The 14,603-nt window shown below is 56.2% G+C and overlaps 1 protein-coding gene across 1 annotated transcript in view; it reads right to left on the bottom strand.

The window, feature by feature from the left end:
• The window catches only part of LOC122232714 (transmembrane protein 132D-like), a 155,956-nt gene extending 146,012 nt beyond the window's left edge, over nt 1-9,944 (bottom strand). Inside the window, exon 1 of the mRNA XM_042962801.1 lies at nt 9,866-9,944. Coding sequence (XP_042818735.1) covers nt 9,866-9,944 — 79 coding nt within the window. The remainder of the gene's footprint in view (nt 1-9,865) is intronic.
• Nucleotides 9,945-14,603: the final 4,659 nt, after the last annotated feature.

Genomic DNA, 14,603 nt, shown 5'->3' with positions numbered 1-14,603 from the left:
TTACAGGAAGCAGCATGTTTCCTTCTCCCTTCCGGCAGAGACTGTGAGTACTCACCACGCGTAGGGACACGTGCTGCTCTACATTTTCCAGCCCCCCCCTGCGGTCAGAGGGAGGCCTCGCTTCTAAGTGCCGGTCAGTGGGAGGTGCACATTAAGTAGTGAAGCCAGTTCCGAATGTGGACTTTAAAAGCATCCCACGTGATCCTCTGGCCCTCTCTTCCCCTCCCGTGATGCCTGCAGAGGCCGTGTGCCCCAAGCGGCATAACAAGAAGGTGGAGGCAGGTCAACTAGGCTCTAAGTGAACAAGAAGTAACCCTTTCTCAAATTAATCCACCAAGACGCGGGCATTTGCTTACCCCTGTACCGTGGCTGGCCTATCCTCACTCCTGTACCCCCCAGGCAACCCGAAAGCTTTGTTTCATGCCTGCAACACAAACATGTCCAAGTACTGATCAGTACAAAGTGCCGCCTTAAGTAAATCTCAGGTAGAACGTTTCTGTTCAACCCGCAGGTTCTGGGAGACTGTCCTCTGCCTTGTTTTACGTTCCAGAAGGGGGTCGTCCCAGCCCGAGACCTGCTCTGATTTCTCCCTTTACAGCACCTGTTAAATGCTGACTGGGAACAGTAACCTAGAGAGAGGCCCTTGGGATGATAAAACGGAACCGGTCCTCTTCTCCTGCTCAAAGAAACACAAGGACTACGTTCAAATCCTAGAAGGCAGAGGGATTGCCTAGAAAACCCAGAATCAAATCAGCTATGGATTGAGCACTTCTTTCCCAACGCCATGATAAGGAATGTCAGAAACACACAGGAAGACTTCTTGCTTCCTTTTTTTTTTTTTTTTTGTTAATGTTTCTTTGTTTTGGGGAGAGGGAGAGAGAGAGAGAGAGACAGAGACAGAGACAGAATGTGAGTGGGGAAGGGGCAGAGAGAAAGGGAGACACAGAATCCAAAGCGGGCTCCAGGCTCCGAGCTGCCAGCGCAGACCCCAACACGGGGCTCGAGCTCACAGACCGTGAGATCACGACCTGAGCTGAAGTCAGACGGTCAAGGGACTGAGCCCCCCAGGCGCCCCTCTTGCCTCTGTCCTATAGCCCTCTTGGGAAGAGAAAACTAACAAGGGTGAGCTACTCCAACATGACTCTCTCGGCAACGTCAATAGCGTCAAAAATCAACTTTAACACAGCGCGAGTTTCTCTGGATTCCAAAGATCGGAACATTTATCACCAATTCCAGATCCCTTCGGAGTTGCCTTCTTGAGTCCTGTTAACCAGCCTGGCAGGAACCTCCTGGAACCAGGGTTCAGGGCTGGCTCAGGTACTGGGGGCCCCGGGGAAGCAGCAGCATCCAGTCCCCGGGCCCCCAGGTCCCGGGAGGAGGGCACTGGCGAAGGCGGGCTCTGGGACAGAATGGGAGCAGCCTGTGGCTGGGGGTCTCCCCACCCCCCACCCCACTGGTCCTTCAGCAAACTGGGCCCCCAGGGCGCCCTGCGGGTCTGCACACACAACCCAGCAACCCCCCCCTCCACCGGACAGAGCCTGCGGCCAGCAGCTAAGAATTCTGGCCAACACAGAGCGAGCGGAGTCCGCAGGAAAGAGATTCCAAAGGGTTATTCGGCGGACACCAAGGACACATCCTTCCTCTCACCACATAATCAGAGAGCGTGTCCATCCCTGTACCGATCACACTGCTTTACCAGAGACGGTTATGACTGTGTCCCACACTTCCCTGCATCATCTCGACGGCAGAGTTGACTTCATACTCCTTTCTGCCTCCTGAGAACCTAGCTCACCGATAGGTAAACAACAGCCCTCAGTGCCCAGGACCGGTGGCATTCCTTGCCGGAGATAAAAAGTCAGAACTGGGTAGGTCACAGCCTGAACTTGAATATTCTCTGCTGTGTGTGGGCAGCAGGGCTCTCTCAAATGCCATCAAAGTCACAGAACCGTGAAATTCCAGATTCGCTTATGTAATGGTGATTCCCAAATAGCATGTCCTAGAGGGGACCTCATCTTCCCGGCCAACAAAATAGCATCCTACCCGCCCTTTCCTTTCCTTCCCTTCCCCTTCCCTTCCCCTTCCCTTTCCCCTTCCCTTTCCCCTTCCCTTCCCCCCCTCCCCCTCCCCTCCCCCTTCCTCCCCTTCCCTTTCCTTTCCTTTCCCCTCTCCTTCTTTCTTTAAATCCAAGTTAGTTAACATACAGTATAATAATGGTTTCAGAAACAGAATCTAGTGATTCATCGCTTACATGTGACACCCAGGGCTCATCCCAACAAGTGTCCTCAGTGCCTATCCCCCATCTAGCCCATCCCCTCACTCACCTCCCCTCCAGCAACCCTCAGTTTGGTCTCTGTATTTAAGAGTCTCTTATGGTTGGTCTCCCTCTCGGTTTTGTATTATTTTTCCTTCCCTTCCCTTATGTCCATCTGTTGAGTTTCTCAATTTCCACGGAGGAGTGAAGTCCTATGATATCTGTCTTTCTCTGACTAATTTCGCTTAGCATAATACCCTCTAGTTCCATCCACGTTGTTGCAAATGGCAAGATTTCATTCTTTTTCATCGCCGAGTAGTATTCCACTGTGTGCGTGTGTGTGTGTGTGTGTGTGTGTGTGTGTGTGTGTGTGTGTGTATTTACCCATTCATCAGTTGATGGACATTTGGGCTCTCTCCATACTTCGCCTATTGTCGATAGCGCTGCTATAAACTTTGGGATGCACGTGCCCCTTCGACTCAGCATTTTTGGATCCCTGGGTTAAATACCTAGTAGTGCAATTGCTGGGTCATAGGGTAGTTCTATTTGTAACTTTTTGAGGAACCTCCACACTGTTTTCCAGAGGGGCTGCACCAGTTTGCATTCCCACCAACGATGCACAAGAGATCCTCTCTCTCGGCATCCTCGCCAACATCTCTCGTTGCCCGAGTTGTCTTAAACACATTTTCTTAACACATTTGCCTTGTCCCTCCTCCCCTGAAACCACCACCGCTCTATCTCCAAGTCACCTGCTGACTAATGACCAAGGAGGCTCCGGGTCGCAGCCCTCTTCACAAAGCGTGCCCCCAGAATGGTTGCCGTAAGCAAGTCTGGACCTTCCTCTCTGGCCACAGACTGTGTCACCTCAGCCACTGCAACCCCACAGCCTCCAGGCGCCAAAGCACCTCAGGGCACCGGACCACACTGTGGGGGAAACAGAGCTTGGGGCACTGGGAGCCACATCCGCAAACTCGCGGTTTCTCACGTCAACAGGAGAACGTCAAGTCCCCAAGAGCTAAAAGCACCGTGAGACCGCCCGTCTTCTCAAACCCGGATCTGACGCTCCATTGAGAAGACGCTTCACTTCAGGCAGAGAAGGCAGGGCGTCCGTGCCCTCTCTGCTCTTTCCCTCGGCCGCTGTGGTGCCATCTGCTCTGACAACACGTGCTCGAGCCTCTTTTCCAACGCGTGTCGGGATTTTGTCTACCCTGAAGTTCACGGACCTGCCTCTTTGCGGATCGGTACACCGTTAAGCGGCGGGGTGTCTTGGGCGGTATTTCTGCGTCAAAGGAACCCTTAAAACCAGTGTCCCGCAGCAGAAGTGGAGGAGACCGGCTGCGGGCTGTCGGGGGCCCCCCTCACTCCTTCCTAGAAGCAGGGTTTTCTTTAATAAATGACAAAAGCGATGGAGGTGTGTTCTGAGCCTTTGGTCTCACGTCGGCACAAGCCCGCGGCGGGTCCCCACGATCCCCACCACCTCCCTGCCGCCGGCCTCCCCTCGAGACTCACTGCTCAGTCGGGCTTGGGGTGTGGCATCCGAGCCAACCTCACCGATTCACCCGTTCATGGGACACACCGTCCCCCTCTCGAAAGCAAATCGATCCGCGTCTGTCTGCCTTCCTCCTACATGCTTCCGCCTCTTCCTTTACCTCTTCTCTAAAGAGCCACCCCCCACGCCGCGTCCTGCAGGTCCCTCCCCCCCACACCTGGGGCCTAAGCGTGCTGGTGACGTCAGTGATGTGAGTCAGAGTGTCACTTAACCCTTTGTGACAATCTGGGAGTTAAAAATCAATGTACATTGGTAGGGATTAAGAGATTAAGAGGCACTAACTACCAGTTATCAAGCAAATAAGTCTCTCGGAAGAAAAGCACAGCCTAAGGAAATCCAGTGGATACGGCTGGAGCCACGTCCTCCCACGGCGCCAGGCGGTGACCGCTGAGTCACACGCACGACGGTCGATTCTCCGTGTCGCACACGCGACCCCACCCGGACACGGTACCCCCGGCTCCGCCTCAACAGCGACCGTTAGGACAGAAAATAAATAAGACAACTACCGAAGGCGTGTTTAAAAATCTACACTTCAGCCCCCGTTCGGTACCATTTCCCATCGCTGCTGGAAAATTTCAGGCCGAGGAGATTACGGACGAGGACGTCCTTTCGCCCACCTGTTCAACGCGGATTTGAACTTACACGGGCACTGTTTTCGAGAACCACAGTCCTGGAAATGCACCGCATCACGGTTCCCTTGATAACTGGCTCTAGCTCCCTTTGTCGTAAGAACACGGTAAGAAGTTCACAGAACACGGAAACCCGCGCTCATCAACTGTGTCCGTGCTCCATAAGGCTTCTGGTCAACGGCAAGCTACTGCTGGCAGCCAGATTTTGGGGAGTCAGAGTCCTAAGTGGAGCTTCTACTGCGTAGGGGGGAGGTCGGCGACCCCGTCCCTTGTGCTGTTCAAGGGCCAGATGTGTGGAGCACCAACCATACACTAGGCTCTGAGCTACAAGTCAAACGAGGGCCTCTCTGTACTCAACGGTCAGCGAGTCTGGAAGCACGAAAGAAGGGACTGGTTTTCAGGCGTTATAAACCACCACGAGCGGCCAACCGCATGGGCTGATCAGAATCCAGACCCTGCCCGTTTCTGCTTGTGAGATCTCATCTGCGCCTCACTTTCTGCATCTGTAAAATGGAGTTAATAACAAACTCCAACCAGTTAGGTTTATCTGAAAAGTCCCCCCAGAAATCATTGTCCTGAATCACTCAGCACAGCGGCCGTACGATAATTACTCCCAAAACTAGCCATCACTATTATTGACCAAAGTATTTCCTACGGCACTTTGAATTACTGAAGGAAAAAAACAGACAGACAGACAAACAAATACACGATTAAATTATTTTACCCTCGGGCAAAGTGCCTTTCGGGGGGTATTCCACAGTCTTGAGCATACTTGAACACTGATTGTATCTTTGCAAGGTCCAAAGAACCATACCATGTACTGGAGAGAAATCAAAGCTACGTAGAAAAATACACAGTGTGCCCCTAGAGGAACTTAAAGTTTGGGACAGAAGAATCTAGGTTTAGAATGTAACCCCCAGAAAAGGTTGAAAACGGACGCGCAAAAGGTATCTGTGTCCAAATCCCTTGCACCCCTGTGTGTCACCTTATGGGGGGCGGGCAGAGGGGTCTTTGTGGATGCGATTGAACAGGATGGGAGAGGATGTGGGTTGTTCTGGTTGGTTCCCCTGCAAGTGCGTGCTTCTACAGGGAGGCGGGGAGACTTTACACACAGACACGGAGAGGAGAGGCTGAGAACGGAGCGGAGAGGCGGGTAGCACCAGCCAGGAAGACTGCAGTGAGGCTGCTGGTGGCAAGGTCTGCAGGCAGGCGGCCACCAGAAGCTGGAGGAGGCAAGACACGATCTCCCTTGGAGCCTTCGGTGACACCTTGATTTCAGCCCTGCGATATTAAGTATGGACACCTAGCCTCCAAAACTGCGAGAGAATAAATTTCTGTTTTTTAAGTCCCCACGTCTGTGGTAATTTGTGAGTGGAAGGATGGATGGAGGGAGGGAGGGATGGAGGGAGGGATGGATGGAAGGGGGGGACGGAGGGAGGAAGGAAGGGAAGGAGGAAGGGAGGGAGGGAGGGAGGAAGGAAGGGAGAAAGGAAGGAAGGGAGGGAGGGAGGGAGGGAGGGAGGGAAGAAGGGAGGAAGAGAGAAAGGAAGGAAGGGAGGGAGAGAGGGAGGGAGGGAGGAAGAGAGGGAGGGAGGAAGGAGGGAGGCAGGGAGAAAGGAAGGAAGGGAGGGAGGGAGGGAGGGAGGGAGGGAGGGAGGAAGGGAGGGAGGGAGGGAGGAAGGGAGGGAGGGAGGGAGGAAGGGAGGGAGGGAGGGAGAGAGGAAGGAAGGGAGAAAGGTAGGAAGGAAGGGAGGGAGGGAGAGAGGAAGGAAGGGAGAAAGGTAGGAAGGAAGGGAGGGAGGGAGGGAAGAAGGGAGAAAGAGAGAAAGGAAGGAAGGGAGGGAGAGAGGGAGGGAGGGAGGAAGAGAGGGAGGGAGGAAGGAGGGAGGCAAGGAGAAAGGAAGGAAGGGAGGGAGGGAGGGAGGGAGGGAGGAAGGAGGGAGGGCGGAAAAAGGATGGCTAGATGGATAGCCTGATGAACAAAAAGACAGATGAATGGGTGACGACCGGTTCAAAGAACGGAGGAGTGGCTTCAATGGACAGATGACACAGAAACATAGGGTAGCAGAAGCTTCTGCAGTAGGGTATTTGTGGAGCCTTTGTTTTGTTTTTCATTTTTTTCTTGGCTACCGAAATGGAACCAATTAAACAGATCCTCATACTCGGAATTCTACCTTGCTTTGCGTGTAAGTATTTGTTACAAAACCGTATCTGTTGTTTAACTTTTCTAATTTGGAGGAAATGAAAGTTAACGATCCCCCTGTTCCCCAGCCCTTTAACACTGACGTGTAAGCAGCAGAGTCCCCCCACGTCTCCGCCTCTCACACGGGCACCGGCCAGCTCCCTCCTGGATGGTTCTGCCTCCCGGCCAAGCCCCTTGTCCGGGCTTGGCCAAGGGGCGGCTGGAAACCAGAGCTGTTTCCGGTCCAAGGCTGTACCGGATTTCTCCTGACACTCCCTCCACGGAGGCGGGGGTTCTCCCCCCTCCGACACCCCTCTCTGGTCCTGAGACGGGACCTGCATCGCTGCAGTGGCTCCTCTCCCAGCCCCCGGGGTCGCCGAGGGTCCGCTTCTCACTGCCACGTACAGGAGAACCCACCCTGGAGGACGCAGGTGCGGGTCACGACAAGCAACCTAGATGCGGTGACCTTCCTGTGTTCGTGGAAACGTGCCCGCTCCCCGCCCACCTCCCGTGTTCTCATTCCTTTGTCTTGTCAGCCCCCACTTTCCATATCGCTGCCCCCCCCCCGCCCCAGAAATGAACAGCAGTGTATAAAAACACAGTCCTGGTTCACGTCAAGTTCCCAACAGGACTAGACCTACACGTAAGACACAAGCTCTCTGGCAACCGGACAGAAGACCATTCTCCAGGGAAGTCTGGGACCAGAGGACAACGTGGCCAGTCACTTACTGACCTCATGATATCATCTGTAGGTCCCCAGGATAGAAGTACAAACAGCCGAGGGCCTGGGTGGCTCAGCTGGTTGAGCGTCTGACTTTGGCTCGGGTCATGACCTCACTTTTCGTGGGTTCGAGCCCCACATCGGGCTCTGTGCTGACAGCTCGGAGCCTGGAGCCTGCTTCGGATTCTGGGTCTCCCTCTCTCTCGCCCCTCCCCCACTCACACTCTGTCTCTCTCTCTCTCTCTCTCTGTCTCAAAAATAAACATTAAAAAAAAACTTTTTTAAAGGAGTACAAACAACGAAGCTTTATTTTTACTTGCTTTTCAATCTATAGAAGAGTGGGTTTGCTCTGTGACCAATCCCCGCCTGCTCACGAATTACGTGAGGTTCTAGGACATCAGCCTGGAATTAAAATCTGCATTTCTGTTCATTCAAGGATTCATATTTGGAAAGAATGAGAGCGATACAGTAAAAGCTACAACACGCTGAAGCAGATATTCAATATTTGGAAGTAATCTCCGTTTTTTCATCGGCCCCAGACCCACCGGGCACTTTGGGTTACGTGCACGTGTCCGTGCGTGTGCAGACCTACATTCGCTTCCAATTAAAATCCTTCAAAACAGAGTCCATATTCGATGTCAAGCTGGTCTAAAACTTTCAGGTGGTCAGAACGAGCCATCCCTGCCTTTAGAAATCACATCCGCACCAGGAAATTTTATATAACATGATGGCATGGCGGGGGGGGGGGGGGGGGGTCACACTTTTTCCTGTTCTTCGGTACATTGGGAAAAATCACCGAATAACCGACCTCGGGCTCAGCACCGTGCTTGCCGCTGTAGGAAAATCCACACAGCACTGACTCACTTCTGAACAGTTTGGCTGAGTTAAGGTCTCTAAATTCAACACACAAAATATGCCACATGCTGGGCTGATGGCATCATTTCACACGCTGAGACTCCCCCCCCCCCACCCCCACCTCGCACAGGCCCTTGTTTTAAGGACATTTTTCAGGGTTTCCACTTGAAAAAGTTGGATGGCATCAGGGAAAATACAGTCTTCTCCAACACTGCCCAATCTCATAAAGAAATCGGTAACGGAGCTACATACATACCCGAGGAAACGTGAGAGTTAAGTCATATTTACCCAGCTATTCTGGACCTTTCTTAACAACATAAAAACAGAGAAGCCTCTTCCTTTCAGAAAATCAAGTGACAACCAATAAAGAAATATGCCTCACAGCCATATGCAAGACCGCTGCTGTTGCTGTGAATTGGGTTTTGTTTTTTTTCTTTTTCTTTAACCTCGCGTCTGCCTGGGTTGGATTCACTGAATTCATCAACCTTGTCTTTGGTTCCCCATGCGCGCCGTAAATCCCGGAGGCCCCGGTCCTCGGGACGGCTCTAACTCCTAATTAGGAGCCGTGAACCCGCTCCAACAGCGCTTGAAAAGACGGCGAGCGAGCGGGGTGGGCGACCCTCCCCTCCCTGGACCACAGCAAGTGAACGGTCCTCGTCTGGCCTCAGATCCCGGCCTTCCTCACCTCCGCGATTCTGCAAGAGCTCGCAGAGATTTCCTGTCATTAAAAGGCTCTGTGCATGACAAGTGGCTTTGAAGTTTCGGAGCTCTCCTCTCGAAAATCTTTTCAGAAAAAAATCTGTCGACGGGGCTTGGGGGGCACCCACTGGAGCCTGCTACGAATCTCCACTTTCCTCCTAACATGACTCCCTGCAGGAGGCAGGCGCTGGGAGGGAACCGCTCACAAAACACAGAGTCCGGATCGATAAGGAAAAAGAATTGCTGGTACTTTCCACCGTCTCCTGCGTGAACCACGTTAACTCCTCCTTCAAGGAATTAGCGCCCTGAGCCTCCAAAGCGGCTGCTGGATGCGGGTCTGGGCGCTGACTGCAGGGGAAGGGGGCACACGGGGCAGGGGTCCCTGCCTGCACTCAAGGCTTCGGGTCGGGGCCCTGCTGACAAGTTGCGGTCAGAACTCCGCGGCGAGGCCGTGCGGACGCTGGCGCAGCCCCGCGGCCCCGCGGCCCCGGAGGGCGGGAGGCTCGACCCCGCAGGACACCCCTCCCCGAGGTCCTGGGGGCGGTGGGGTCACTCCGGGGCCCCGTTTTCGGCAGCCTGCCACGCACTGAATGCATTCCCGTACACAGGAGGGCCCTGGAATGCTTTCCTCACAGGTCGGCGCCGGCAGGGAACGCGCCAGGTGCACGCTCCGGGGCCCTTCCCGGTCATTCCAAGCCCCCTCCCCCGGCAGGGCCCGCCTCCCCTCCCCTCTGCGGCTTCTCCGCGGCCCCCTCCCCCGACGCAGGGCTATTTTTCCCGGCGTCCGTCGCCAGTCTCCCCGGGGACCTCGCGGCCAAGTCCCCCCGGGAGGGACCTGCAGCAAGAGGGGCCGCCGGCGCGCGTGCACACGCGCACACGACACCCACGCCCTCCGTCCCGGCCACCCCAGCCACGCGCGCTCCCGCACCCTCACTCGCGGCAAAGTTAGTCCCGGGCCGGAGGCGGCGGCGGCGCTCACCTTTGGAGAGCAGGGCGGCCAGGCTGATGAGCACGGGGGACCAGCGGTGCCACGGCGTCCCCATCTCAGAAGGGCACATCCCGGAGACCCGAGCGCGGCTCCTCGGCTCCCGGCGCCGTCGGGGCGCGGACCAGCGGCCGCCGGGCCCGGGTTGGCCCCGGGGGTGGGGGTGGGGGGGAGCGCGGCTAGGGGCGCGAGCAGCCGCGGGGCCCTGCGCCCTCCGCCCGCCAGCCCATGGCCGGCCGGGCGACGACCGCGCGCGGCTCCGGACTGGCTCCCCCGAGGCCGGCGCGCGCCGCAAACCCCACCCCTCGCCCCCGCCGGGCGCCTCGCTCGGGTCCGCGCGGGGTCGGGCCTCCCGCTCGGCGGGCGAGGGGGGCCGCCTCGGGAGCGCGGGAGCCGGCTAGCGCGCGCGGGCGGCGGGGCGGCGGGGCTGCGGCGGCGGCGGCGGCGGCGGCGGCGCGGGGGCCCCCGGGGGGCTGGCCGGGCGCGCGGGGGGGCGCGGGGCGCGCGGGCGCACGGTCCCCATGCCGCCCGCGCCCGAAGTTTGGCGGCGCCGCCCCCGCGCGCCCGGCTCCGGCCCCCGCCCGCGGCCCCGGCGCGCGGAGCGCACGGCCGGCTCGGGAGACGCGGCCCCGGCGCGCGGAGGAGCGGCCGCCGGCTCGGGGACCCGCGCGGTGGCCCCGCTCGGCCGACACCGCAGCCGGCGCGGAGCCGAGCGCCGCCGAGCCCTGCGCGCCTGGGAGGTTGAGGGGTGGGGGGTGGGCTTCGCCTTCCGAATTTGTCTGTTTTTGAAAAGCCCCACCCTTTCGGAGTGACAGCCGTGAGCCCCAATCCGCGAAGTAGGGCCCACCTCTCCCCCCCACCCCAACCCCGGGGCCGCCCGCTCGCCCCGCCCTCGCCGTCCCCCCCCCCTCCTCCCCGCGGGTGCGGCTGGGAGGGGCTGCCGGAGGCGGCTGGAAACCCCGCCCGCCCGGAGCGCCCCGAGCCGGCCTCCCAACCCCCCCAACAGGTGGCGAGACGGCCATCTGCCTCCCCTGCGTCCCCAAACCTCCAGCGAAGGGCCAGCCCTCCGGCCTGGGGGGTACCTCGTGCGCTCCGCCGGCCAGTGGACGCGAAGGTCGCCACAGAGGGTCCCTCGGCCCGCCCCGGGCATCCCCGACTACCTCTGAGGAGGAGGGCCTCCGACAAGCCATCCAGCCCCCGGCCCCCGGTGCTGGAATGACCACCAAGTCAGGGACCCTGAAGGGATTCCATCTTGACCACCACCCCCCCCCCCCCACTAACCCCTTCCCCCCGGGCCAACTGGAACTGGGAATTGATCGGCTGAGGGCCAACGTGGCCTTGAGCATATCAGGCACAAGGTTCTAGGTTTATACCTTCCTGGATCCCTAATTAAGACAGCCCTGAAACCGAGATCACTAAGCATCATCCTCTGAGTTCAGTCCAAGGACCCCTGCGCTCCATGTGACCCTTTGAATTAACCGGATCAAAATCAGAGACAGAGAAAGCATTCTGAATATTTTGAAAATACTGCAAAACAACAACACCCAAATCAAATGAGGCGAATTTACCTAGTAGGTGAAAACGGGTCTTTATCATCCGGCTAACAGAGCAGATGTTTTGATTCTCGGTGCCGTGGTTGTGAAAATATGCCAAAGGTTTCAGGGTTTTTAGCTTTCGAAGTTTCAGGGAAGATCAGACAGGCGGGTGCTTGTCTCCCCAGGACCGTGTCTGCGTTTCTCGGAACGTCTGTCTTTCTGTTTTTCTTTCGTCTGTTTCTTAAACTTCTGCTGCTCGTCTCTGGGTCTCCTACAGCATGGTAAAGAGTTAATGCAGCAAAGAATGTAAGAGGTTGTGTATTTCAGCAGTCTGAAACTTGGGGAAGCGTCCCCATCACTTGAAGCTTGTTAAAAATGCTGCCGACGAGCCCACCCCAGGAGCCTCTGATTCGGCAGGTCTGGGTGGTATTCCTAAAAGGGGCTTCAGGTGAAGCTGACACAGCTGGTCCCAGAACCCCTGGCCCAGCTCACGATATTCACCTCCAAGATGGGGAAACTGAGGGCTAACCCCTGCCCACCTGGCCTCCTCATGGCAAAGCCAGAGTCCGCACTAAATGCCGATTCCCGGTGGCCAGAGTCGGTTTTGATGGGAAACAAAGTCTATCTTTTGAGCATTTCCCCAATGTGTAGACTAGAATTAATAGTCCCCGTTCTTTATTAAAAACAACCATCTTCTATTCTGAAATCAAAGTAAGTTGTTTTTATTTCTTCCAGAATTGCAATCATCAGATGCTCCTTTATGGGGTGGGGACGGGGAGGGGGGGTTCATTGCAAAAGATTTCTCTGTGTCCTTAGGATAAAACGTGGCTGAAGGCTCTGGCCCAAAATGTGAAACTATTTCCCCATCATGCAGAGTTGGCCAAGTTTTTTCTACTCTTCGGTGCGGACGCTTTTTGGGAAGCCAAAACTCCAGAAACCTGGTCAGTGGCTACAATAAGATGTAAGAACCGCTTCTCGGGGATGCTGTTGCAGCTAACACATCTAATCTTCTTTGGGTAATTAGCCCGGCTAGTTGTAGGGAAGCCGAGCCTTCCGAAGCCTCCAGAAGCGCACCAGGCCCGCCAGGTCCCGATGCCTCCGGGACCACCTCCCCATCAGAGCGCCTGCCTTGTTTCTCTCCAATTAATTGTAAGAAATCTGCTTTCCTGCAAGACTGTGGGTTTCATCCGCAGGGCCATAAATCAATTTGTAAGCCTAATTTTGTCAGTAATTAAATAGTACTAATTGTTCCTGCCGTGCGGATTATGCTTTTACATGAGGCAGTTTGGGCCCTCGTCTTTCAAGGAAACAAAACATTCTTTGAGGCAATTTCAAGTGGTACCAGCTTTGACAACATGGATCCTGCTTGGGATTCTCTCTCTCTCTCTCTCTCTCTCTCTCTCTCTCTCCCTCTCCCCCCTCTCCCTCTCCCCCCTCTCCCCCTCCCCCCTGTCCCTCTCCCCCCTCTCCCTCTCCCCCCCCACTCCTCTCCTACTCATGCTCTCTCTCTGAAAATAAATAAATAAACTTAAAAAAAATTTTTTAAAGGGGTACCAGCTGGTAAAGGTGGAAAGGAGTCTGCTGGAATCCCCATGTGGAAGGGAACTGGACCACTGGTGGTAAAGAAGGTGCTGTTAGGTCCTACAAGATGGGGCCGTGTTTAACTGACAGTTCTCCCCCAGTCCTCCCAGATGCATCCAGCAGAGAGGCTCAAGCCTGCAACAATTGTTTCACATTTGCAAATGCCCTTGCTTCTTTTAAAACAGAGGAAACCTCTTTCTGCCTGGAGTGACGCTAGCTAGCCAGAGTGCATTAATGCGGCTTTCTTTTTGTTTCGATTGTTAATATCTTTACTTAGTGGCAGGTTTCCTTTTTCAAATCAACTGAGGTAAGTTTTTGAGGAATGGGCTGACCTGAAGGGGAGAACCACATCACCACTGATGCAGGCGTATACATCATCTTTCTCTGCAACACGACCTGGGAACGCAGGGAGGAGTGTGTGTGGGAGACACTGGACGTGAGCCGCCGGATCCATCCGTCCTTCAGGTGCAGGCAAGGCTTTTTGGATCCCTTTGTTTTCCCCCTCAATCTTCCCAAACGTGTGCAACAGCCAGGAAATAGGCCGGAAACGGCTTATCTCGTTTTAAGAGTGGGGACAGAATTGTGATTTGGAATTCGCCGTCGGGAGCACCCATGTGCCTCTCGGGGAGCCGGGGGGCGGGGGAGAGCATGACTCCAGCAAGATTACTCCAGGAGGTGGCCTTGAGGATGGCGTGACCGCTGTTGGCCAGTACCTGTCACTCTGTCCTTCGGGACGCAGGGATGACTGTGCCTCTCGGTCCCCGGGGAAGGTGACGGATGGAATATGAGCGGAAGTGGTGAGGGTCTCTTCCGAGATGAGGCAGCGAAAAGCCCCCCGTGGTGCTTCACTCCGTACCTCCCCCACCAGGAGGCTCCAGGAGACCATGCGTTTGAGCAGGTGCAGCTGCTACGGGGTCGTGAGTCCCTGTCCGCCAGCCCCGCAGGCCCGTGGGGGCCAGAACACCTGCCAAGCCTCACAAGACACCCAGCAGCAGCCACGGTTGTCACTGTGTTAAGTCACTGCACTTCCGGATCCTTCCTGGTTGCCTTACTAATATGACAGTGTCCTTTACTCTCCCCACTCGGCCCTCCCTTACTCGTCTCCTTGGGCTCCATAAGCAACTGTTGAGAACCCAGCATGCCGGCCTCCCAAGCAGCCCCCGCCATCGCCAGGTGACCTTAAGGAACAGCCTCTTTCCTAAAGGCCAGGAGTACCGTGCCCCGTTTGCCTTAATTTCCTGAGTCGGGGATCCGTGCAGACCCTAAACGGTCTTCTTTGACTTCTTTGGAGTTGGATGCTGTACCCCCTCGAATAAATCCTGCCTTCGTACTCCTGGCCGGGCCAGGCCAGGTTCCTCCGTCAGGGCTGAGGATTCTGTGGGGGTCGGAGAGAAGCCCCCTGCGGAAGGACCTCCTCGATGTGCCGTGCACTTGTCCCTCGCTGGAGCCCCTGACGGTGCCACTAGCTGTTTGCTACGTTAGATCCCACGGCCTCCACCCACGAGGCGCACAGGCTTCCTAAGGGGAGGTGCGGTCCTCACGGGCCGGCTACCCAGGGGAGAGGGACGTACAGGGACCCCTGACTCCATGCCGTGCATATTTATTACACGCCTGTC

Source organism: Panthera tigris, chromosome D3, assembly GCF_018350195.1.
Source record: "Panthera tigris isolate Pti1 chromosome D3, P.tigris_Pti1_mat1.1, whole genome shotgun sequence".
NCBI lineage: Eukaryota > Metazoa > Chordata > Mammalia > Carnivora > Felidae > Panthera > Panthera tigris.
The sequence above is the reverse complement of the archived record's forward strand: the minus strand, read 5'-3'. Positions and strand labels throughout refer to the sequence as shown.